This window comes from Scyliorhinus canicula, chromosome 11 (assembly GCF_902713615.1).
Source record: "Scyliorhinus canicula chromosome 11, sScyCan1.1, whole genome shotgun sequence".
Classification (NCBI taxonomy): domain Eukaryota; kingdom Metazoa; phylum Chordata; class Chondrichthyes; order Carcharhiniformes; family Scyliorhinidae; genus Scyliorhinus; species Scyliorhinus canicula.
The window spans coordinates 14,150,897-14,177,895 of record NC_052156.1 but is presented as its reverse complement, the minus strand read 5'-3'; the positions used below and the strand labels follow the sequence as shown (position 1 = coordinate 14,177,895).

At 45.0% G+C, this 26,999-nt stretch overlaps 1 protein-coding gene across 3 annotated transcripts in view; it reads left to right on the top strand.

The window, feature by feature from the left end:
* The window catches only part of LOC119973842 (transforming protein RhoA-like), a 55,116-nt gene extending 50,967 nt beyond the window's left edge, over positions 1-4,149 (top strand). For all 3 annotated transcript variants that reach the window (XM_038812315.1, XM_038812316.1, XM_038812314.1), the window contains exons 4-5: positions 439-569; positions 3,019-4,149. In XM_038812315.1, the coding sequence (XP_038668243.1) occupies positions 439-569; positions 3,019-3,192 (305 nt within the window). In that variant the 3' untranslated portion in view covers positions 3,193-4,149. The remainder of the gene's footprint in view (positions 1-438; positions 570-3,018) is intronic.
* Positions 4,150-26,999: the final 22,850 nt, after the last annotated feature.

Genomic DNA, 26,999 nt, shown 5'->3' with positions numbered 1-26,999 from the left:
ACCCAGAAAGTGTAGAAGATTTTAGTTTAGACAGGCACATGGTCGGCACAGGCTTGGAGGGCCGAAGGTCCTGTTCCTGTGCTGTACTTTTCTTTTTGTTCTTTTTTGTTCTTTGTTCTATCTTGAACAAGTGTACAATGTATAAAATGTGAAAACTTTAATTACAATATTTTTTTTTAAAAAAGGATTTTGAACACGGCCTGATGATAGGGATGTAGATACGGATTCTATATTGGCCGTCAGAAGGGAATTGGATGAATGCTTGAAGGATAAAACATTGCAGGGCTAAATGGAAAGAGTGTGGGAGTGTAACTAACTGGTTGGCTCTTCAAAATAGCTGGTATAGACTTGATGAACCAAATGGCTTCCTTCTGTGCTCGAGCATTCCATGAGATGAAGTAAAATGTATCTGTTTTATTACCTTTCCCTCCAAATTAGAAAATATCCCAGAGAAGTGGACTCCTGAAGTGAAACATTTTTGCCCTAGCGTGCCCATTATCCTTGTTGGGAACAAGAAAGACCTGAGGAATGATGAGCACACAAGGAGGGAACTGGCAAAGATGAAGCAGGTTAGTGGAGAAATATAGGACAAAAGAGCTGAGGCTTGTCAATATCTGCTTTTTAAAAACAATTGATTGAATCTTCCCAGCCCATTAGCGATGGGTTAGAAGGCCGGAGGACTGCCAAATGACGGCAGAGGGGAGCCTGACGTCTTGTTGTCAACATGCCATATTGTCAGTGTTGGGAAACTCATGTGGCCAATTAAAGGCCACTGCTTTCCTCCAGTTATTTTGCCTGCATCAGGAGGCTTTGCTGCTACGTGGGGAGACAGTCAGGTTCTGTGGGGGTAAGAAAATCCTTGATTGGAACTCGTAGCAGTGGCACAGCCAGTGCATCACAGCTTTTTCCCCACCCCAGTCCCCCACCACCGGGCCCCTGACCCTGCTGACCTGTCTTTGAGGGCGTCTTCGCACCACTGATGCAGCCTTGGCTGGTTGTGGTGCTGCTGCGTTGCTGGCCTTTTGATTGGCCTGGTCGTTCTTGAGAGTGGGCCACCATCTTTAATTGGATGGCAACCCTGGCGGCAGAGGCTTATGATGCTCTAGGGTTCCATGGCTGTCCAATGCGTGGTTGGCATCCACTTTCCGCTCTGGTGATGGAACTTAACCATGATCAATAAAGTTCAGCTCAATGAGTTAGTGCTTCAGACTGAGAGTCATATTAGTGTTGATAAAGGATGCCCACACAAAGCATCAACTTTGTTTTCCTACTTCAGTCAGAAGTTTCTTCTTATATCCCACACACTCTGTTTTGATCCAGATCTCCGATTTTTTTTGTTGCAATTTTTTGTAAATTTGTTTTGTCACAATACATATTTTGGGAGATGCTAAAACAAAACAAAAGCACTTTTGAGGTTGTTAATCCAGAGTGTATATTTTCACCTTTGTGTTTGCAAGATGACTTTTCACAGCGGGGAACTTCTATGGGAAAGTTGATCTTGATGCACCTAACAGTTTGACTGTAGTTCAGGTATTGTTCTGGGAACTGGAGAGATAGCGGGACTGAATGTCACCACAGTTTTCAGCATACTAAACTCTAGTGAGCACTTGAATAAGTGTTTTTTAACGTGCAGGTTCATTTGGCAGTTAGGAAGGCAAATGCAAGGGCAGCACGGTGGCGCAGTGGTTAGCATTGCTGTCTCTTGGCACCGAGGTCCCAGGTTCGATCCCGGCTCTGAGTCACTGACCGTGTGGAATTTACACATTCTCCCCGTGTTTGCGTGGATTTCGCCCCCACAACCCAAAAATGTGCAGGTTAGGTAGATTGACCATACTAAATTGCCCCTTAATTGGAAAAAATGAATTGGGTACAGTTTTTTTTTTGTTGAGAGGGCTAGGGTGCAAGAGCTGGGATGTACTTCTGAGGCTGTATAATGCTCTGGTCAGACCCCATTTGGAGTATTATGAACAGTTTTGGGCCCCGTATCTAAGGAAGGATGTGCTGGCCTTGGAAAGGGTCCATTCACAAGAATGATCCCTGGAATGAAGAGCTTGTCGTATGAGGAACGGTTGAAGACTCTGGATCTGTACTCGTTGGAGTTTAGAAGGATGAGGGAGGATCTTATTGAAACTTGCAGGTTACTGCGAGGCTTGAATAGAGTCGACGTGGAGAGGTTTTTTCCACTAGTAAGAAAAACTAGAACCAGAGGGCACAATCTCAGACCCTTTAAAACTGAGATGAGGAGGAATTTCTTCAGCCAGAGGGTGGTGAATCTGTGGAACTGTGCTGCAAAAGGCTGTGGAGGCCAAATCACTGAGTGTCTTTAAGACAGAGATAGATGGGTTCTTGATTAATAAGGGGATCAGGGGTTATGGGGAAAAGGCTGGAGAATGGGGATGATAAATATACCTCTTCACCAACATACCTCTTCATTCACCTGAGGAAGGAGCAGTGCTCCGAAAGCTAGCGTTTGAAATAAACATGTTGGACTTTATCCTCGTGTTGTAAGACTTCTTAATGCGCTCACCCCAGTCCAACGCCGGCATCTATACATCATGGATAAAAATATCAGCTATGATTGAATTGCGGAGCAGACTCGATGGGCCAAGTGGCCTAATTCTGATCCTATATCTAATGGTCTTAAATAAGAAGAATCTACCCTACAAATAACTAAATTTGGTGACCCATATCTATGGCAAGTTGTAAATGTGTAGATATGTCTAAAACTAATTTCAATTTTCCGTTGTAGGCTAGCCAATTAGGGTAAGAATTCTACATTTCTGTATAATATATTTGAAGTAATCTTTTTTTTCTCTCTCTCTCATTTTCTCTGTCGCTCCTCTTTCGCTGTCGCGCGCTCCTCTCTCGCTGTCGCGCGCCCCCCTCTCTCTCTCGCCCCCCCCCTCTCTCTCTCACCCCCTCCCCCCCTCCCTCTCTCACCCCCACCCCTCTCTCACCCCCACCCCTCTCTCGGCCATCTCTGTCTCTGCACTTGCATGCACTCTTTCTCTTGTACAGGAGCCTGTGAAACCCGAAGAAGGCAAAGAAATGGTTACGAAGATTTGTGCATATGGATACATGGAATGCTCAGCAAAAACTAAAGAAGGAGTGAGAGAAGTCTTTGAAATGGCCACACGGGCTGCCTTGCAAGCTAAACGCCCTAGGCATAAGGCTTTTTGCAGTGTTCTATAAAGCAAGAATGCAAGCCAAGTGCACCCTACCACACATTTACAATCACTTGATTTTTAAAAAAAATCTTGAATTGATGTTTGTTAAACTTAGTACGATAGTGGTCTTGATTATACTAGCCTTTCATTTATCTGTAATATCGTTCCTGACGACTCCGTTTGCTATCAATATTTAAAAGCCAATCAAGGTTTTTCTTTCCAAGCTCATTGGTGTGCTGATGTATAGCTATGGTCAATTTTACAATTTGCATGTATGCACCTAAACTTCGGTTAGCCATTACTATAAGTTTTCTTTTGACCTATCTACTTTACATGATCAACAGGTGCAGCCTTACTGGTAGGAAATAGCACTCTTGTCAGCCTGTAATGCTCAATATAGAAACAAACCAAGATGTCAATTTGCCACAATTGTTTATAGATGTAGCTTAATTCAACTTTTGTATAATTGGATTTCATAACGCTAATACTGTAGCCTCGACTGAAATTTTTAAAAGTGTATTGAAAAAAATAAAAGTTGAATTCCCTTTGTATAAAAGCTTGGTAACTTTCTGAAATGGATAACTGATGTAAACCAAATCAGGCTCTAGCATACTTATGTACAGCATGGAGATTTTAATCAGGGGTGGGCTAAGAGTTGGGAAAAAGTGGGAAGTTTCTATTGGTTCTCAGACAACTTGCTGATTTAAACAGGAGTTGCTGTTCAGTTTGTGAGGAGTAAAACTGAGCATCAGCTCAATAAACAGGTTGGCATGGTCAGTGGCACCATGCATTCAACGCCTTCTATTTATCATATGTTAGTATATGTACTGCCTGCCTTTATGATTTGTTTTTAACATTGGAGATATATCTGAGGTTCTGAATGTACCTCTTGCAGTTTACTAGGTGTGTTGTTTTTTTTGGCTGTATCAGTAGTTACCAGCAATACTAATAGCAAAATAAAAGCCAGTTTTTTTTAAAAAAAGAGCATGGGTCTATTCTTTGCATTTCCTGTAGGTGTTGTGGGTGTATTCTTAACAAAAATGTTTTAACCCGTAAACTATCAGAAAGAATTCAGTTCATTGCCTTGGAAGCTTTTAGCTAATGCAGGACACTGAAAGGCAAATTATAGTCCTAACGCTACTCAAATATTAGAATACTGCTCTAAAATATTTAAGTTGAAGTAAGCAATGCGCAGTTTGAAGAATGTCTTAACACTTCAATTCTGCCCATCCATTTTAAATTTTACTTGAATCCTACGCTTCTTACTTCAAACAGTACCAAAATAGGCCATTTAACTCAACTGATCGATCACCCCACCAGCCTCCGCATTCAAATGAGCATCCTCTGCCTTTTCCACCAGCTCCAGCATTCTGCAGGGACCGCTTCCCGTGACGCCCAACTCCTCATCCCCTTCCCACAGCACTTCTCTTGTAAGAAGGTGGACGCCTGCCTCTGTACCTCCTCACCATTCAAGGCCCCAAACACTCCTTACAGGTTAAGCAGTGTTTAACTTGCACTTCCTTCAATTTGGATTATTGTATTCACTGCTCCCAATCTGGTGGTCCCTACATTGGTGAGACTAAACGTCGACTGGGTGACAGTTTTGCGGAACACCTTCATGCAGTTCGCAATATTTCTGTTGTGTGCCATTTTAAATCAGTACCCTGCTCTCATGTCCATCCTTGGCCTGCTGCAATGCTCCAGTGAAGCCTGGTGCAAGCTGAAGGAACAGCATCTCGTCTTCCAGTTGGGCATGTTGTGGCCCTCTGGACTCAATGCTGAGTTTGGCAACTATAGGTTTTGACCTTTCTCCTTCATTTTAAACACCCGTGGGCCAATGTCAGCATTCATGCTCCACACCAACCACCCTCCACCCACCCTGGCTTATCTAAGTATATTCTGTTAACACGGAAGTATATTCTAATAATAAGGAAGTTAGACAAAGGAGAACCAGTGGATGTGATTTATTTAGATTTCCAGAAGGCCTTTGACAAGGTGCCGCATAGGAGACTGTTCAATAAGTTAAAAGCCCATGGTGTTCAGGGTAAGATCCTGGCATGGATAGAGGATTGGCTGACTGGCAGAAGGCAGAGAATGTGGATAAAGGGGTCCTTTCAGGATGGCAGCCGGTGGCTAGTGGTGTACCTCGGGTTGGTACTGGGGCCACAACTTTTCACAATATACATTAATGATCTGGAGGAAGGAACTGAAAGCACAGTTTCTAAGTTTGCAGACGATACAAAGATCTGTATAGGGACAGGTAGTATTGAGGAAGCAGGCGGGCTGCAGAAGGACTTGGACAGGCCAGGAGAGTGGGCAATGAAGTGGCAGATGGAATACAATGTGGAAAAGTGTGAGGTTATGCACTTTGGAAGGAGAAATGGAGGCATAGACTATTTTCTAAATGGGAAGGTGCTTAGGAAATCAGAAGCACAAAAAGGACTTGGGAGTCCTTGTTCACGATTCACTTAAGGTTTTGGTTTATGGGCAGCACGGTAGCACAGTGTTAGCGCAGTTGCTTCACAGCTCCAATCTCCCATGTTCTATTCCCTGTCACCGTCTGTGCGGAGTCCGCACGTTCTCCCCGTGTCTGTGTGGGTTTCCTCCAGGTGCTCCGCTTTCCTCCCACAGTCCAAAGATGTGCATGTTGGGTGGATTGGCCATGCAAAATTACCCTTTGTGTTCAAAAAGGTTAGGTGGGGTTACGGGGATAGGTTGGACGTGTGGGCTTGAATGGGTGGTCTTTCCAAGGGACGGCGCAGACTCGATGGGCCGAATGGCCTCTTTGTACTGTACATTCTATGATATTAACGTGCAGATTCATTCGGCAGTTAGGAAGGCAAATGCAATGTTAGCATTCATGTCGAGGGATAGAAGACCAGGGAAGTACTTCTGAGGCTATAAGGCTCTGATCAGACCCCATTTGGAGTATGGAGAGCAGTTTTGGGCCCAGTATCTCAGGAAACATGTGCTGGCCTGGGAAAGGGTCCAGAGAAGGTGACGAGAATGATCCCTGGAACGAAGAGCTTCTTGTATGAGGAACGGTTGAGTCTGGGTCTGTACTCATTGGAGTTTAGAAGGATGAGGGGGGATCTTATTGAAACTTACAGGATACTGCGTGGCCTGGATAGAGTGGACGTGGAGAGAATGTTTCCACTTGTCGGAAAAACTAGCAGAGGACACAATCTCAGACTAAAGGGACGATCCTTTAAAACTGAGATGAGGAGGAATTTCTTCAGCCCGAGGGTGGTGATGCTGTGGAACTATTTGCCGCAGAAGGCTGTGGTGGCCAAATCACTGAGTGTCTTTAAAACGGAGATAGATAGGTTTCTGGTCAATCGGGGGCTATGGGGAGAAGGCAGGAGAATGGGAATGAGAAAAATATCAGTCATGATTGAATGACGGAGCAAACTCAATGGGCCAAGTGGCCTAATTCTGCTCCTATGTCTTATGGTCTTATTCCTTTCTTCCTCCGGTAGTTATCTAGCTGTCCCGTAAAAACTTCCCCTACTAAATCTGCTTTCAATACTATATTCTCCTATTTTTAAAAAAGTTACTTTTATTTTCTGTATTTTTTTCCATTGGCTCTCGTTCTTCATCTCTGTAGGCAAAAGCCCTTTTTCAAGAAAAGGGATGCTGAAATTTGCATAGTATCCGGAAGGGTAGTCAGTTTTCAGTCAATTGAACTGCAGAATTTAAAGATTGATTTACTTAAATCATAGATGAGTCAGTCTTTTGATTGAAGGACTATATTTGTCTCGTGAATCTGGAATTTCCTGGCGCCCAGATTATTTAACTGCTTTCAAAAGTTAACGTTCAAGCAGGCAATATTCTTCTCCCTGCTAGATTTAGCTTAAAAACATTAGTCAAGTCTACGTAGTTTTGGGGGCAAGGAGGGAAAAGAAAGAATAGCTTTATCCAAATTGTATTGCTATTCGCATAGCTTTGAGCTTGTTTGAAGTCCCATTTTATACAACTGCTTCGGGAAAGGAAGGTAGTGACTTCTTTTCTGTGCAACGATAACACTATCTGCTTTGATTTTATCGTGGCTTAGATTGGGAACTGGGCACATGGAAGTGCAGTGTGGCATGTCAGGTTGAAGCAGTAACAAATCGTGTTGCCTTAAAAGTGTATTTTTTAATAATCCAGAGAAATTTAGGATACACTGCCCCTCATTTTTATTTAATTCCTGCATGTGTTCCTGCAGGAGGAGGAGCACATGGGGGGGGGGGGGGGGGGGGTAATATGCAGCAAGACCTGGATAATATTCAGGCTTGCACTGATAATTAGCAGCTAATATTCATACCACACAAGTGCCAGGCAATGGCCATCTAACAAAAGAGAATCTAACCGTCTCCCCATGACATTCAACAGCATTACAATCACTGAATCCCCCGCTATCAACATCCTGCAGGTTACCATTGGCTCGAAATGAAACTGAACCAGCCATATGAATACCATGGCTACAAGAGCAGGTCAGAGGCTAGGAGATCTGAAGTGAGTAACTCATCTCCTGACTCTCCCAGAGCCTGTCTGCCATCTACACAGCAAGTTCAGGAATGTGATGGAATACTCTCCACTTGCCTGGATGAGTGGTTCCAACAACACTCTGTCTTGTAGATCGACACTGTACAGGACAAAGCAGCCTGCTTGTTTGGCACCCTATCCACCACTTTCAACATTCCCATTCAGCAATGCACAATGGCAGCAGTGTGCATAGTAGAGAAGGTACACTTCAGCAATTATGGGCGGCACAGTGGTTAGCACTGCTACCTCATAGCTCCAGGGATCCAGGTTCAATTCCTGCCTCGGGTGACTATCTGTGTGTAATTTGTCTTTCTCCCCGAGCCTGCGTGGATTTCCTCTGGGAGCTGCAGTTTTCTCCCACAGTTCAAAGATGGGCCGGTTAGGTGGATTGGCCATGCTAAATTGCCCCGCAATGTCCAAAAGGTTAGATAGGGTTACTGGGATAGGGTGGAGGCGTCAGCTTAAGTAGAATACTCCTTCCGTGGGCTGGTGCAGACTTGATGGGCTGAATGGCCTCCTTCTGCTCTGGAGAGTTCTATGGTTCTAATTAATCAAGTCTCCTTCGACAGCGCCTTCCTTAACCTTCCACCGAGAAGGACACGAGAACACCACCACCTCCAAGTTCCCCTCCAAGGCACACACCACCCTGAGAACTCTTATCACCCTTCCTTCACTGTCATCTGAGTCAGAAACCTGGAAGTCCCTAATAGCCCTGTTTCGAGGAAAATCTTAAAGGAGGAAAGGGTTGAGAAGCAGAGAGAATTCCAGGACTTAACGCCTTAGCAGTGAAAGCAGCTACCAATAATAAGTCAAATGAGGGGCGCGAAAAGCCAGAATCGGTGGTGTGTGGATATCTGGGAGGGCTGTGTAACTAGAGGAATCACAGAGATAGGGAAGGGGTGAGGACAAGAAATGATTTGACAAGGAGCATATCATTTTGAGGGACCATGATTGAGAGAAGATTACAACAGATGTTGTAAAGGCAGGGCTTGCAATTTGAGTGTGTGTAGCAAACGATGACTGAAGATGTTTTAAAGATGTAAGAGATATGTACTCTTGGCAGGTGTTAATGAATTTAAATCCTCAGACGTGACTAACAAACAAGTGGATACCTAACATTTTTACTTAAAACCTGGGATTCAAGTTCAGCAGGTTCTTTTTAAACAAACAAATAAAACGTGCTTTGTTCGTGTGGAGTTTGCACATTCTCCCCGTGTCTGCGTGGGTCTCACCCCCACAACCCACAAATATGTGCAGGGTATGTGGATTGGCCACGCTAAATTGCCCCTGAATTGGAAAAAAAATAATTGGGTATCTTGAATTAAACAATAAATAAGACGTGCTGATCATAGAATGATATTGCACAGAAAAGGGTTATTTGGCCTAGTAACTATTTGTGAATCACGAGGTTGATATGAAACAGCTGCACATCATTTGTCCACATAAAGATAAGTAGATGCAACAAAAGAAAGGCGTTCATCATTAAACAAAAGATTTTCTTTTTTTTTAGCTGTGTGTGACTATATACCAGAGGTTATGCAATGATTATGAAACTAAATCAGTGTTTTCCTGCCCGCACACTCCCCAGGTTATTATGTGGTGTTCATTTCATGATTGGAAATTGCATCAACATATTGAGGGATATTCATATTTACCTTTTAAAGTTATCTCTGCAAGGTTTTCCAAATCGATGATGTAGAATAGTTCAGAGAAAAACTAAACCTGGGACTGATGAATGTAGCTTTTCAATATTATCGGCAAGAGCAGAGAATGCTGGAAATGAGGTAGAGCAGCATTAGAGAGTTAATGTTTTGAGTGTAGCCCTTCATCTGAAATTCCCAGTGAAACATGAAGAAAGCAACACAACTTGAGGATTAAACTGATGCACCCATTGATGTTCAACAATACACGTTATCAGGCCTCGGAGAAGTCGGGAGAGCACGTTCAATGCTGGTTTCCACAAAACGGATGGAACAGCACTTGTGAGTATCTCCCAGTGGATCGGAGGCCCCAGGTGCTTGCCCTCTTGGCAGGGTGGCACCCTGGCACAGCTGGTGCCACCAGGGCACTTTGGCAGTGCCACCTGGTTGGCAGCATGGCATTGGCAAGGCAGGTGGCAGGGGCAGTGTTATGTTGGCATTTTTACTGCTGCGGGGATCGGGCCCGGGGGTACCCTGCGCATGGGGTGTGGGTCCCTGAGGACCCCTTCATAGGTGAGTTGGGGCTTTGTCGGGGGGGGGGGGGTGGGGGTCGAATGATCAACATGCCATTTTTATTTTAAATATATATATGTTAGCAACTATGGGGAAAACACAACTGTGCAAATGAAACCATTGTGAAATGTTTGGAACAAAATCAAACTGGTTACATTTGCCAGATATCTGATCAAAGGGTGGGATTTGCCAGCCAAATAGAGATTCATAATGTAAGGATCTATCTCGGGTTAAAAGAAAGCGTTAAAATGTTGGAATTGACCATCCAATTTGCCTTTTACTGCCAGCCTAGTTTACTGCCAGAGTAACAGTACTTCAATTCTAGCATTTCTAACAATGTATTTAATGTTAATAATAATAATCGCTTAGTGTCGCAATTAGGCTTCAATGAAGTTACTGTGAAAAGCCGCTAGTCGCCACATTCTGTTCGGGGAGGCTGGTACGGGAATTGAACCCGTGCTGCTGGCATTGTTCTGCATTACAAGCCAGCTGTTTAGCCCACTGTGCTAAACCAGCCGCCTTTTTTGATCATTAAGGATGTTTTGCTTCAATTATACAGAGCATTGGTGAAACAACATATCAAATACTTTCTGCAGTATTAATCTCTTTATTTAAGTAGGGATATAACTGCGTTGGAGGCGGTTCAGAGGAGGTTCACTAGATTGAATACCGGAATGAGTGGATTGTCTTCTGAGGAAAGGTTGCACAGGCTGGGCTTGTTTCCACAGGAGGTGGGAGTTGTAACTTGATTGAAGTTTATAAGATTATAAGATCCTGAATGGTATTAACAAGCGGGACCTGGAAAGGATGTTTTCTCTTGTGGGTGAGCGCAGAACTAAGGGGCACTGTTATAAAATTAGAGGACTGCCTTCTAGGACAGCGACGAGAAATTTCTTCTGAGAGTTGGGCGACTTTGGAATTCTACCCAGAGAGGCGAGGTCACAGAATTTTTTTTTGAGGCATTTGAAAATTTTTATAGCAGTAACATAAACAATGACACCAACATGGTAAAATAAACATTTACCCTCCCCCCCAGCCCAATCTTCACACACCTCAACATACAACAACAATCCCCCCCATCCCTTGGGGTTATCGGGGGTAGAATGGAATGTGGAATTCGAAACACAGACAGATCAGCCATGATCTTATTGAATGGTGGAGCAGGCTCAAGGGGCTGAATGGCTATTTCACACATTCGTATGTAATTTTTCCCGAGAAAGTCGACGAATGGCTGCCACCCGGTCCGGGTGAACCCGAACATTGACCCTCTTATGGCGAACTTTATTTTCTCAAGACGGAGAAACCCAGCCATGTCACTAACCCAGGTCTCCACACTCGGGGGTTCAAGTCCCTCCACATTAACAGGCAAAGGCCAAGACGTCGGCCTCTTTCGCCCCCTGAACTCCCGGATCTTTCAACACTCCAAAGATCGCTACCTCCAGACTCGGCACCACCCGTGGTTTGAGCACCGTGGACATTGCCTCTGCAAAATCCTCCCAAAACCCTCTAAGCTTCGGGCATGCCCAAAACATGTTGACATGATTTGCTGGGCTTCCTGCACACCTCGCACACTTTTCCTCAATCCTGAAGAACTTACTCATCCTAGCTGCTGTCATGTGTAGACTACCTTAAATTGTATCAGGCTAAGCCTGGTGCATGATGAGGAGGTATTAACCCTGCTTCGGGCATCTGCCCATAGCCCCGCCTCTATCTCTCCTCCTAGCCCGTCCTCCCACTTGCCCTTAAACTCCTCCACCGGAGTTTCCTCCGCCTCCGAAAGCTCCTGGTAAATATCCGATACCTTCCCCTCTCCCACCCAGGTACTGGAAACTACTATATCCTGTGTCCCCTGTGGCGGCAGCAGCGGAAAGGCCGGCACCTGTTTTCTCAGGAAGTCTCGCACCTGCAAATACCTAAAACCATTCCCTGCTGGCAATTTAAATTTATCCTCTAAATCTTTCAAGCTGGGAAAGCTCCTGACTATAAATAGATCCCCTATCCTTCTAATTCCTGCCCTCTGCCAACTCCGGAACCCACCATCCAGCCTACCCGGTACAAACCTGTGGTTATTATAAATCGGGGTCCAAATCGATGCTCCCTCCCCTCTCTTATATCTCCTCCATTGCCGTCAGAGCCGCCACTACCACTGGACTTGTGGAGTACCGGGCTAGCGAGAACGGCAGAGGTGCCGTTACCAGTGCTCCAAAACTGGTGTCTTTACATGACGCCGCCTCCATCCGCTCCCATGCCGACCCTTCCCCCACTACCCACTTCCTAATTATGGCTATATTAGCCGCCCTGTAGTAATTGCAGAAGTTCGACTGCGCTCCAGCAACACTTTCTTCACTCGCGAGGTCTTACTTGCCACACTAAGCCCAAAATAATCTTATTCAATCACTGAACATTTTTAAGGGGGGGGGGAGATGCATTGTTAGGCAAGAGAATCAAAGGTTATCGGGGGTAGAATGGAATGTGGAATTCAAAACAGACAGATCAGCCATGATCTTATTGAATGGTAGAGCAGGCTCAAGGGGCTGAATGGCCATTCCTCCTATTTCACACATTCAAATGTAATTTTTTAATAGAAAATTGCAGAGGTGTTTTTATATTTCCAGTGTTGTATAGCTGATCCTTAAAAGTATTAAGACCAGCTAACTCTATATTGATCCAACGCTGAACCATGGGCTTGCTGAATTCGTATGGTTAATACCACCGTATCCAATTCTGTTGCTCACATTGTGGATCAAACAATGTTTGAGTTCTGATTAACTTGGCTGCCTGTTGGCCACGAGCCTTTAGTGGAGATAATTTGATCTATTGAACAGTTTATTTACTGCACTTACTGAGATTCTGTGAAAGGCAGTATTGGCATGTACACGCGCTGTACAAGAACCCATTTTGCTTCCCAGTGGCAAAACCTTTTTGTACGATATTGCCGGGATAATGCACCAGTTTGGAGTAGGGTGTTACAGCACCAGTTTCTGCCTTTGGCCAAACTGCAAAAATTGAGACTTCCCCTGCTGAGTAAGAAAGTGTACATAAAATGATTTGCATAAATAAGCACCGTATTCCATTTTCAAAATGTATTTTATGGAAGTGAAAGGCACCCACCCGCTCCATATTTTGCTCCTCAAATTATAAAATCTCATCTGAGTCCCTTTTTATCTGCTTACTTTCAGATCCTTTCTCCGGCAGTCCACATACAGTGAATTCACAAGTTTAACTGATAAACAGGAAGTTCTTAGCAGCAGCGCCTCTATCAGATTTTTCTCTAACTTTTCCCATTTACTTCCAGCCCCTCCCTACCTGGCAAAGCTCAGATCATGAAATATAAGCAGTACGTTCTCCCATTCCTTGTTGCTAAGCGTCAGTATTCCAGTATACTGTGCAATCTTTGAATTCCTTCTCATTTTAATCATCACTACCTGTACTTAAAAATATAAAGCTGTCATTGTAACTAGCTACATGATAACTATGAATCAACAGTCAAGATTTCTCACCACAATGAGTCATTCTTTTCAGCTGGTCAGAAACCTAGCACATTGGCAGCGGGAAACAACGATGGGTGGATTGGGGCTTTAAACAGTGCAAAGAGAGCGAGACTTCTCTGGGTGTATGGTGGGAAACAGTGAGAGCAGAGCAGGGCTTAAAACTGCACTGTCATAACCGCTATCCTTACAAGACGTACGGCGGTGGGGATCTTGTGTTCCCAGAATCCTTGGGGGAATGCATGCTTCCCTGTTAAGGGACTAGGTGACTTGATCACTTTTGGTATAAAGCCAGTCGGTCAGGGACCGGCTGGCTCTCACTCAGTTGGGTATCGCCAAGTGTTGTGTACCTAAAGCTCCTGAAATAAATCTTAATTATTCCACTCAACTCAGTGTGGACTCCCCCTTGTTGCAAGTACAAAACTGGCGACGAGGAGTAAACTTGGTCAACTGTCAACGCTGAGACCTTACAGCTCAACCACCTCTTGGTATTCGTATTGCAGGATAGGGCTCGTGATGCCCCTATTGGGCCAGCTGAACATCTTTGGGACTGGGGTTGGGCCCAGTAGATGGAAAGCATACGCTATTTTTTCGCACCAACAATATTGCGGGGGATGAGCGCCAAACGATGATCTTACATAGACATAGAACAGTACAGCACAGAACAGTCCCTTCGGCCCTCGATGTTGTGCCGAGCAATGATCACCCTACTCAAACCCACGTATCCACCTTATACCCGTAACCCAACAACCCCCCCCCATAACCTTACTTTTTAGGACACTACGGGCAATTTAGCGTGGCCAATCCACCTAACCCACACATCTTTGGACTGTGGGAGGAAACCGGAGTACCCGGAGGAAACCCACCCACACACGGGGAGGACGTGCAGACTCCGCACAGACAGTGACCCAGCCGGGAACCGAACCTGGGACCCTGGAGCTGTGAAGCATTTATGCTAACCACCATGCTACCGTGCTGCCCAAGCTTGTTAACCACTTGCGGAGTCCATGCTCATGGGGTTATCTGGAGCCTCGTGCCTGGTGGTGCCAGACACCCACACCGTTGACCAGCTCATGCAACTGGTCTCAACATTTTAGCCCACCACCATCCGCAATCATCCAGCAGTATCGATATAACATGGCAGAGCGAGACACATTCTCGTGTCCGTTATCAAGTTCATAACCCAATTGCGGAAACTTGCCACGTCTTGCAAATACATGACTTCGCTATCCGAGATGCTGTGCGATCGCCTCGTCTGTGGCATTGGTGCAACAGAGGCTCTTGGCCAAGTCTTTCCTGAACCTCCAGCAGGCACTACAGATTTCCATGTCGCGAGAGTATGGGATCCAGAAAATACAGGGAAAACGAATGCGGTCCCTCCCGTCGTGCCCCCACCTGGTCTGACAGATGGCGGGGCCCTGGCCCGTGATCATAGGCCCGTCCTCCGTGATGGGAACCCTCCCCCTGGTGGCATCCTTGCCCCTATTCGTATCCCTGTTCAGGTGAATGGGCACATGCTACTGTGAATGGAATTGGACACTGGGATGGCGGTGTCCGTGGTGGCCGAGAACAACCGCATCCGATGGGGCGTCCAAACTTTGGCTTTGACGGACATGCGACACGTTTGGCTACATACACGGGAGAACGGCTACAGATCATGGGGAGAGTATTGGCCCCCGTTGTTTATGGCTGTCAGTCAGCCTGACTACCTATTACTGTGGTTCATGGCGATGGCCCCAGCCTACTGGGACGCCATTGTGTTCGCCGCTTCTGCCTGGATTGGCAAGGCATTCTGCAGGTAAGCTTGTGCAAAATGCTCGGGAAGTTCCCAGAGGTTTTCCAGCCCGTTCTGGGACACATCAGAGGCAGCGTGGTTAAAATCCAGGTAGATCCGGCGACTCAGCCACGCTATTTCAGGGCATGTCCTGTTCCCTATGCCTTGGTGGATAAGATGGACCTGAACCCGATGGAAAGTCTGGTCATGATTTGGCCCATGTGCTTCGCTGACTGGGCAGCGCCAGTGATCCCTGTCCTGAAACCGACGGGTCAGCCCGCCTCTGCAGCAAGTACACGCTGACGGTCAATACTGCCTCGCGCTAGACCGCCAGCCATGCATCGTATAGAGGACCGGCAAGCTGGTTGCTACTTAACCAAGCTTGACATGAACAATAAATATTTACAGCTACAACTAGACCGGCCCTCTTGACAATATGTCACAATTAATGCACAGTAGGGCCTCTCCGAATATACCCGGTTGCCTTTTGGGGGCTTATTGGAGTGTGCAATTTTTCAGCGCATCATGGAGAATATCTTACGAGGCTTGCTACATGACCTGATCATGGGAGCTACCAGACTCCTAAACTACCCTGTTATGGACTGACCTGATTAATACTAAACTCCTGAATGCTTCACCCGATGCCGGTGTCTATGTATTTACATTGTGTGGCTTGTGTTGCCCTATTATGTATTTTCTTCTTATTTTATTTTCTTTTCTTGTACTAAATGATCTGTTTGAGCTGCTCGCAGAAAAATACTTTTCACTTTACCTTGGTACGCATGACAATAAACAAATCCAGAAAGAGGGTCTGGCGGTGTTGTTTGGTGTAAAGATATTCCACCAATACGTATACAGTCAGTAATTCAACATCATTACAGAACATAAGCCTCCACTGGCCCTTTTTCATGAGGACATAGTGATCCTGCCCATTGCGTAGCACTCATCCAGCGCTGGGCACTACTACTGCCTGCATATGGGTACTCTTTTGAGCATTGGCCAGAGACACAAGTCACATGTGGACGCACTGAGCTGTTTATCCTGCCGACCGAGGCCTCGTCTCCCCCTCCGCTGGACAAGGTCGTGGCCGTATTGAACTTGATGGGCTCTCTGCCAGTCACCGCATCACGCATCCGCGATTGGACCCCCGCCCTTGCCAAGGTGGCATCTCATCTTGGTTGTTGGCCAGAATCGTCAGTTGCCCAGAGAACTACGGACTTTCTCTTCCGGATGCCCAAACTCAATGTGGAGGATGGTATCCTACTGTGGGGCATTTGGGTTGTGAGCCCAGCAAAAGGCCATGAGCTCGTATTGAAGAATCTACACAACGGGCACCCACCCAGAGGTATCTGCTGGCAAGGTGCTATGTCTGGTGGTCGAGGCTCGATTCCGACAGAGAGGGTAGCTCAGCAGTGCCCCGTCTGCCAGGTACACCAGAAGCCCCTGCTGCCGCACCTCTTCATCTCTGGGAGTGGCCAGGCCGTCCCTGGGCCCAGGTTCAGGCTGATCTCGATGGTCCATCCACAGGCTCCATGTTTCTCCTGTTGATCGACACCCATTCAAAATGGTTGGAGGTCTGCCGGATGACGACAATCATCTCTCGCGCTATCGACAAACGACATCTTTTTTTCCATGCATGGCATCCCCGAGGTCCTCATTACAAACAACGGAGCTTCCTTTACAAGTGAGGAATTCTCGGCATTCAGCAAGGCCAATGGAATTCGGCATGTAAGGACGGCTTGGTTGAGAAGGCCATTCAGGCGGAGGCTCAGCAAGCAGACTTTGGGCTCCATGGATACGCAATTGACTCAATTATTGTTCACCTACTGGACCTCCTACTGGACCACGCCTCATGCAGTAACAGGAGTGACCCCAGCGACTCCGTGCCCAGGAGCAGCAGGGACATTGCCCTGCTCTGTATCGTCCATCCCGACACTTTTCTCCGAAGACAAGGTGTTTGGAATTTCGCTCTCTGTGCCCACTTGCTCTCGAGGGCTGTTATCTCCCAGACTGGTCCAGTCTCATAGAACATAGAACATTACAGAACAGGCCCTTCGGCCCTCGATGTTGTGCCGAGCAATGATCACCCCACTCAAACCCACGTATCCACCCTATACCCGTAACCCAACACCCCCCCTCCCCCCTCTAACCTTACTTTTTAGGACACTGCGGGCAATTTAGCATGGCCAATCCACCTAACCCGCACATCTTTGGACTGTGGGAGGAAACCGGAGCACCCGGAGGAAACCCACGCACACACGGGGAGGACGTGCAGACTCCACACAGACAGTGACCCAGCCGGGAATCGAACCTGGGACCCTGGAGCTGTGAAGCATTTATGCTAACCACCATGCTACCGTGCTGCCCCTACTCCTACTGCATTCAGGTCGGTAGCCAGCAACTACAGCGCCATTTGGATCACCTTCGGTTGCAAAGACCTCCTCTTTGTCCGGTTCCTGATGTACACCCTATCGAGGAGGATCAGGTTCCGCAGACTGACAGTAGTGCCTTGCGAAGGCCTCGATATGCGTCTACCGGACATGAGGTAGAATCCGCTGCACACCTGCCTCCTGCCACTGTCCTATTTGCATTCCAGTAGAAAACTGCGTTCCCCAGTGTGGTATTCGCTATCGGACTCAGTGCCTTGGGCACATGAGAGTCCGTTGCCCCTCCCCCCTCTGTTTTTCCTCCTCCTCCTCGTCAACGGCTAGTGGAGGGTCCTTCAGACTCTGGGGGGGGGGGGGGGGGGGATGTCAAAACCGCTTTCCATATGAGACTTGCGCGTCAGGGATCTTGTGATCCCAGAATCCTTGGGGGAACAGGTGTATCCCCGCGAATGGAGAGGGGCGACTTGATCACTTCCGTTATAAAGCCAGCCAGTTAGGGACTGGCCGGAACTCTCTCGGTTGGGTATCACCGAGTGTCGTGAACCTAAAGCTCCTGAAATAAATCTGAATGATTTTACTCATGGATGATTACATCACAGAAGGAGGCGTTTGGCCTGTCAGGTTCATGATGGTTGAATGCAAGAACAACTCCCCTAATTCCACTCCCCTGCTTTACCTATAACATTGCCAATATTTCCCTTCAGATCATTATCCAATTATTTTGATGGTCTTGATTGAATCTGCCTTCCCCACTCTCAGGCAAGTGCGTTCCTAACCACTTGTTACACCCACTGAGAAAGTTGCTGAATGGGAGGTTTTTCCAGGTAAGATATTAGAATGAGGTCCTGTGTTTTGGTTCAAGTGGGTCTATTTAAAGATGAGCAGAAAGTTGACCTGACCAATATTCCTCCCTCGATCTTTATCACCAAGAGCAGCGGGTGTCAGCAGCCTCGATGCTGTTTCTGGTTTCATGGCATTATTTTGGCACTCTTACTTGGAGAAGCCACAACTTAGTTTATATTGCAAACTTTTCTGTCAAGCTGATATTTTCCTCTGCTCAATCGAACGTGTTTTTTCAAAATAAATGTGGTCAACTTCAGTACCTTACCCAAGTGACAATTCCCTGTTTTGGCTGATAGACAGTTTTTAAAAAAAGACTTGTGTTTATAGAGCTTTTTTCACAACCTTTTGACATCCCAACTAATGAAATATGTACTCTGGAAGTGTAGTCTCTGCTGTAATGCAGAAACATTGGTGGTCCAGTGAATTGTGGAAGCCATTGCAGAGAACGAACTAATTCTTCTGTTCAACACACTTACAGTCACTCAGTTTCAGCAGGGGTCACTAGAGATCTGTAAGAAAAAAAGAAAAAGGTGGACGCTTGATCACTTTCCTCAGTTTTAGCTCAGGATTTTCACAATGACAGACTGGCTGTCAGTCCTTAGCCACCAGTGTCCAATTCGGTGAATGTGTGAAGCAAGTGAGATTTTATAACAAGATGCACAGACTAGGACCATCTCGGTTTCTATTGTCTTACGCTGATTTTGCCAGCATGGTAAAATGGTTTAGCAATTGATCTCTGCATCCGCCGGTCACCTAATCATTGTGAGGTTGGCAGGGCGAGCAATGGGACTCCAGGATACCCACCCTGCAATATTGCAACATGCCTGCAAAATGGAGAAGTTAAAGTGACCTGCCTGTGCTGCAGTGTGGGTGTAGCTCTTAATACAGCCTCACAGATGTATCAGACTTCAACCTGAAAGATTCCTTCCCTGGAATATGGATACCCCACTAGCAATGCCAACATTTATGGCCCATCAGGGCGTGAAGTAAAAACCTCAAGACTATTCTTAGAATAATGAAATGAAAATCGCTTATTGTCACAAGAAGGCTTCAAATGAAGTTACTGTGAAAAGCCCATAGTCGCCACATTCCGGCGCCTGTTCGGGGAGGCTGGTACGGGAATTGAACCGTGCTGCTGGCCTGCTTTAAAAGCCAGCAATTTAGCCCAGTGCTAAACCAGCCCCTATGCCCCTATATTCAAAATACCCCCTATACCCAATAGAGCGCTATAATTCTAAATGGTGATCCAGGGATTCCCTTGTTTTCCCTGACTCCGAGGCAGATTTAGGTGGATGCCAATCAGGTCAAACTATTATTTCAAGTTATCCCTCGGTATAACCCATATCTTCCTCGAAGATTTTGTTTACTTACCACTCAGTAGCTTATACACGGGTCCGGCTTGCTAAGTAGAGTAAGGTAAACTTTCTAATAATAATAACCACTCTTCCAGGTTATCTATTTAAACTTTACTTTATTTTCAAATTAAAAAGATAAAAACTACTTTTACAGAAAGGTAAAACATCTTTGCTTGTTCGGACCAGTTGTGAGACTTTCAAGTCTACCTTGTCAATCGTTTTTCTTTAACTTTATTCGCTTCTCTGGGTTGCTCGGTCTTCAAATGCTGCTCGTCTCATCACCGAAGAAGAATGAACTGGCTGCTGAATTTTCAGTGTTTATTTAGCCCTTTGACTAGCTTTAGTTTTTCCATGACCTTTTATTGAAAGTAACTCTCTTTCACTGCTTCATAATTTTAGGGAAAGCAAATTACTTTCGCTGCTCCATGACCCCACTGGAACCTCGCCGGCAAGTTGCTTCTTTGTCTAATACCACCTTCAATTACAGATATTTAGTCTTTGAACTATCGGGTTCTGCTTGACAAGTCATAAATTTGGTTGCTGCTTCTTCAGCAAATGTTCTGATATCAAACCCTAGTGTTACCATAACTTGTGCTCAGTGAAGCGGCTCGCTTTTCTGCATTCAACTGGCATCAATCTGTCACACATGTATTCTAACCTTATCTAAATAGGGACGTAAATCCTGACCCTTCTAAGTTGATTATTTGCTAAAAAGTTTAACTTCTAAAAATGTGTGTAAACAAAAATGTAAATTAAAGTATATATGTATATAATTGTAACTAAAACTAATTGTAACCTTGTAACTACCACTTTATGTGTTACCAAAACCTAATTCACTAAAGCTTCTTTATCTGGAAAGGAGTTGTCTTGATCTTGTGTTATTTCAAACGGCTTGTCCTGCTGTTAACCCTTTGTGGGACTTTTCCCTTTCATTCTCAGGCATTCTCAGTGTTACTTTCATGTTTCAAATGTCATATTCTTCCAATTTTCAGTACAGGCAGCACGGTGGTGCAGTGGTTAGCACTGCTGCCTCACGGTGCTGAGGACCCTGGTTCAATCCTGGCCCCGGGTCACTGTCCGTGTGGAATTTGGACATTCTCCCCGTGTCTGCGTGGATCTCACCCCCACAACCCAAAAGGGTAGGTGGATTGGCCAGGCTAAATTAACCCTTCATTGAAAAAAAAAAGAATTGGGCACTTTAAATTTATAAAAAAAACATTTATTGCCCATCCTTAGTTGCCCTTGAGCAAGTGCTGGTGTGACATTTTGTGATCTGCATGGTGAAAATGGTCCTGCCGTCTGGCTGGATAAAGAATTCAGGGTCTTCATCCAATGACTGATGGAATAATGATATATGATAGGATATGATCATGGATTAGGGGTGTTGTTGCTGGACCAGTAATCCAGAGACCCAGGACCCGGGGGCTCTGGGGACCTGGGTTCGAATCCCATCATGGCAGGTGGTGAAATTTTAATTCAGTAAAAATCTGTAATTAAAAAGTCCAATGATGACCATGAAACCCTTGCTGATTGTTGTAAAAACCCATCTACTGTCCTGACCCCATTTGGCCTAATTTCTTGTGGCCTAATTTCTTCAGGGGCAATTCGGGATGGACAACAAATGCTGGCCTTGGCCAGCGACACCCACATCCCATGAAATTATTATTTTTTTTCATAGCCAAATTGGGATGGTGTACGTTGTTAACATGCTGAAGATAAAATTTCAACTCCTCTTGAAAACATTAAAACTATGTGATTCCGATCAGGAAACTGATTTGTTCCGGAAATATGAACAATGCGAAATATGTAAATAGCAGAACCTGTGGCCAAAGTGGCAGCTGGACCTGCAACCAAAAGTGGCTAAAGAACTGAACAAAATGTGAAGTAAATGTATAATTGCCTCCAAAGCCTACTTCAGCTGCTGCCAAGCACTCCAGAACTGTTCACAATCCATTTTGAACCAGGACAAAGAAGAACATTTAGAAGTAGAAAGCTTAAATGCAGCACTGGAACTCTCCACAGCCCGTGGACATGGTAACTTTTTAAGCTTGTAATAAATAGTACTGCAGTGGCTTAAACTCCTAAAATATGAGCCAGATGTTGTCGACAGGTTCCTAAGTAGGTGGCACCTTTGGCTAACCCTAATGTAGGGCAATGAATGAAATGGTGTGCTTCGCAGTTGCTCTGTCAGTAATATTCCACCAACTTTCTGGCTCAACGATAGGGTACTGGGACAGTAGCAGCAGCAACCCGGGGGGGGGGGGGGGGGGGGGGGGGGGCGTTGATTATGTTAGCTTATTTTATTTAAATTTGATTTATCTAATTTTAATTTATGGTTAAGTTCTCTTGTTTGGGGGGGGGGGTGGGGGAATGTGATACATGTGATGTTACGGTATGGGGGGAATTGTGGGTGTTATGGGGCTGTTAGTTGCATATTACTGCTTTTTGCTATACTTTTTGTTATATTTTCTGCAAAAAATTCCAATAAAAAAATTAAAAAAAAAAAAAAAGTAATATTCCACCATGGTTACAAAAAGATGTCTGTAACTTAAGTCATGATCGCTGGGCCATTATTTTCCTCATTCATACAACCTCAACAAATACTAAATCAGATTATCAAACCATTCAAAAAATCATAACACGGCCAGTCTTTCCCCACTCTAAATAAAATATTTTTCTATCAAAATATTATCTTCCAACACTGAAAAAACGTAATGCATCCCTTAAAAAGTGTTCAAACTGGTACCCATAGACTTTCTGTCTGTTTCAGGTCAGGTCAGGCATACACATGATTCATTAGTATAGTATGCCTGATTCACAGTATCTCAGGAACTCTGTATTTTCTAAGTTTATTGGCTTTCTGAACATTATTAAGAAATATTTTCAAACAATGAAAGCAACGTCTCCCTTTTGGGAATGGGCCCTCTTCTCCAGAGATCAGAACTGGAAATTGCCGCGGTTCTATCAGTATTTGCAGGTGATCGCCAAAAGCATAATGATATTATCGCGGTACAGAAGAGTGTGAATGTTTGCAGGGATTCCCTGATAAGAGTTCTACAGGTCTAGAGGGCGGCACTGTGACACAGCAGTGAGCACTGCTGCCTCACAGCACCAGGGATCCAGGTTTAATTCCGGTCTTGTGTGACTTTGTGGAGTTTGTACTTTCTTCCAGTGTCTGTGTGGGTTTCCTCCGGATGCTTCCAGTTTCCTCCCACCGTTCAAAGGTGTGCCGATTATGTGTGCTGGCCATGCTAAATTGCCCCTTATTGCCCAATGATGTGCAAGTGAGGTCATATTATGGGTTACATTCTCCCCGTGTCTGCGTGGGTTTCACCCCCACAACTCAAAAGATGTGCAGGTTAGGTGGATTGGCCATGATAAATTGCTCCTTAATTGGAAAAAAAAATAATAATTGGGTACTCTAAATTTAAAAATAAATGCGTCCAGGAGAACCTTTTAAGTCAGTACGTAGAAGGTCCCACAAGAGAAAGGGGTAATCCTGGACTTAATTTTCGGTAACAAAGTCGGGCAAATGGTTGAAGTATCAGTGGGGAAGCATTTTGCAGACAGCGATCGTAACTCCATTAGATGCAAGATTGTTATGGAAAAGAACAATGATGGGGTTGAACAGATATCATTTGGCCTGTGTGGACTGGAAGCAGGGACTTTTAGGTATGTCTTTGTCAGAACAGTGGGATGTATTCAAGAAGGAAGTAGGGAGAGTACAGGAGCAACATGTTCGAATAAAGATAAGGGTGGGACAGACTAATCAAGTGAACCCTGGACATTGAGGGATATACAGCATTGGATAAAGAGCAAAAGGGAGGCTTAATCCAGACATTGATGGCTCAAAAGAGTAGACTCCCTAAAGGAGTATAGAATGTACAAAGGGGGAACTTAAAAAGGAAATTTGGAGAGCAAGAAAGGACAAAAGGATATTGGCAGGTAAAATAAAGGAAAATCCAAAGTTTTTTACCAGTACATTAAGGGTAAAAGGATAACTAGGGAAAGAGTAGGACCATTAAGGACCACTCCATCATCGTGAAGTCCTTCGAAAGGTTAGTCATGGCACGAATCAGCTCCAGCCTCCCGGATTGCCTTGATCTATTACAGTTCGCCTCCCGCAGCAACAGGTCCACAGAAGACGCCATCTCCATGGCCCTGCACTCTACCCTGGAACACCTAGATAACAAAGCCACCTATGTCAGACTCCTATTTATCGACTACAGCTCAGCCTTCAACACCATCATTCCTACGAAACTCATCTCCAAACTCCGTGGCCTTGGCCTCAGCTCCTCCCTCTGTGACTGGATCCTGAACTTTCTAAGCAACAGGCCACAATCAGTAAAGATAGGCAACAACACCTCCTCCACGATCATCCTCAACACCGGTGCCTCACAAGGCTGTGTCCTCAGCCCCCTACTATACTCCTTATACACCTATGACTGTGTGGCCAAATTCCCCTCCAACTCTATTTTCAAATTTGCTGATGACACCACTGTAGTGGGTCGGATTTCAAACAATGATGAGACAGAGTACAGGAATGAGATAGAGAATCTGGTGAACTGGTACGACTACAATAATCTCTCCCTCAATGTCAACAAAACAAAAGTGATTCTCATCGGCTTCTGGAAGCGTAGTGGAGAACCTGCCCCAGTCTACATCAATGGGAACGAAGTAGAAAGGGTCAACAGCTTCAAGTTTTTAGGTGTACAGATCACCAACAGCCTGTTCTGGTCCCCCCATGCCGACACTATAGTTAAGAAAGCCCACCAACGATTCTACTTTCTCAGAAGACTACGGTCATTTGGCATGTCAACTACGACTCTCACCAACTTCTACAGATACACCATAGAAAGCATTCTTTCTGGTTGTCTCATAGCTTGGTATGGAGCCTGCTCTGCCCAAGACCGCAGGAAACTACGAAAGGTCATGAATGTAGCCCAATCCATCACGCAAACCAGCCTCCCATCCATTGACTCTATGCATAATTCCCACTGCCTCGGAAAGGCAGCCAGCATAATTAAGGACCCCACGCACCCCAGACATACTCTCTTCCACCTTCTTCCGTCAGGAAAAAGATACCAAAGTTTGAGGTCACATACCAACCGACTCAGGAACAGCTCTTCCCTACTGCCATCAGACTTTTGAATGGACCTACCTCGCATTAAATTGATCTTTTCTCTACATCCTGCTATAACTGTAACATTATATTCTGCAGTCTCTCCTTCCTTCCCTATGTACGGTATGCATTGTTTGTACAGCATGCAAGAAATAACACTTTTCACGGTATACTAATACATGTGACAATAATCGTGTCACGTCTTTTCGTCCGACGTCACTTCGTCCAACGACACTTCGTCCACGTCTTTTAGTCCAACGTCTTTTTGTCCGCCCGTCTTTTGGTCCAACGTCACTTCGTCCAATTATCCAATTACAAATTAACTCCGTATAAAACCATTTAATTGATAAAATGCAAGTACAATGCAGCAAGTGTATTTAATTGTTAAAATGCAAGTAATTGATAAAATGCAAGTAAAATGCAAGTTGAAAAATGCAGTTAAAAAGTTAAAAAATCTAAAAATGCAGTTAAAAAATCTAAAAGTTTACTAATTACTTAAAATTCCCAAAATTACTTAAAATTGATGTAAATTATAAATTCCCGAAATTCCCTAAAAGTTAGATTTCCAGAACTGTACCCGAGAGAGAATAATGGAGAGAGGACAAGATGATTTGATATTCTACAATTCCGACAGACACAGATATAAGTGGGAGTCTAATTGGATTTAGACAATGAGTGCAGTTCTGAAAGAAGCAGATTTAAACTCGACTTTCGTCGAGTGATTAAAACCTCTGGTTGGCAGTGGGTTCTGACATTACAGGTCTGAAATGATCAAATATTCCATCAGATACAATGGCTCTCATCACGCTGGAACATACATGGGTGAATATCCTGCAGCTTATCTTAATAATGTCTGGAGATCAAGCAGCTCAAATGCAGAACTCAACATCAAGAGGCGAAATAGATGGAGAGGATCCTTGAGCAGTAACATTGAAAAACTAAATTAAACTATTTGTAATTGGATAATTGGACGAAGTGACGTTGGACCAAAAGACGGGCGGACAAAAAGACGTTGGACCAAAAGACGTGGACGAAGTGTCGTTGGACGAAATGACGTTGGACGAAAAGACATAGCACCGACAATAATACATCAAATCAAATCAGTGGTAATTTGTGTGAAGCCGGATGACGTAGGTAGGGTTCTAAATGAATACTTTGTGCTGGTGTTCACTAGTGAGAGGGACGATGTGTGTATAGAAATCAGGGAGAAGGACTGTGATTAAAATTAAAGAAATTAACATAGACAGCGAGAAGCTTTTGAGTGGTCTGGCAGACATAAAAGTAGACAAATCTCCAGTGCCAGATGAAATGTATCCCAGGCTGAGTGAGGCAAAGGACGAAATAGCAGGGGCACTGGTAATAATTTTCAATTCCTCTCTGGCCAAAGGAGAGGTCCCAGAGGACTGGAAGATAGCCAACATGGTGCCATTATTAAAGAAGGGAGGAACGGATAAACCAGGAAACTACAGGCCAGTCAGCCTAACCTCAGTGATGGGGAAACTATTGGAAACAATTCTGAGAGACAGAATTAAGCTGCATAGGGATTGATCAAGAACACTCAGTATGGTTTTGTTCAGGGGAGGTCATGTCTGACCAACTTGATTGAAGTTTTTGAAGAGGTGACCGGGTGTGTAGATGAGGAAATGCATTTGACGTAGTCTACTTGGACTTCAGCAAAGCTTTTGATAAGGTCCGACATAGAAGGCTGATAGTGAAGGTAAGTGCCCATGAGATCCAGGAAATTTGGCAAATTGAATCCAGAATTGGCTGAGTGGCAGGAAGCGAGGGTGATGGTCGGGGGTGTTTTTTTGACTGGAAGCCTGTGTCCAGTGGGGTCCTGCAGGAATTAGTGTTGGGGCCCTTGCTGTTTGTGGCTTATAGAAATGGTTTAGACTTGAAGGTAAGAGGGTTGATAAGTGAGGTCGTGGATGACATGAAAATTGATCACAGTAAGAAGTCTTGCAACACCAGGTTAAAGTCCAACAGGTTTGTTTCAAACACGAGCTTTCGGAGCACGGCTCCTTCTTCAGGTGAATGGAAAGGCTTGTTCCAGAAATGTTTATATAGACACAGTCAGAGATGCCCCGGAATGCGAGCACCTGCAGGCAATCAAATCATCAAAG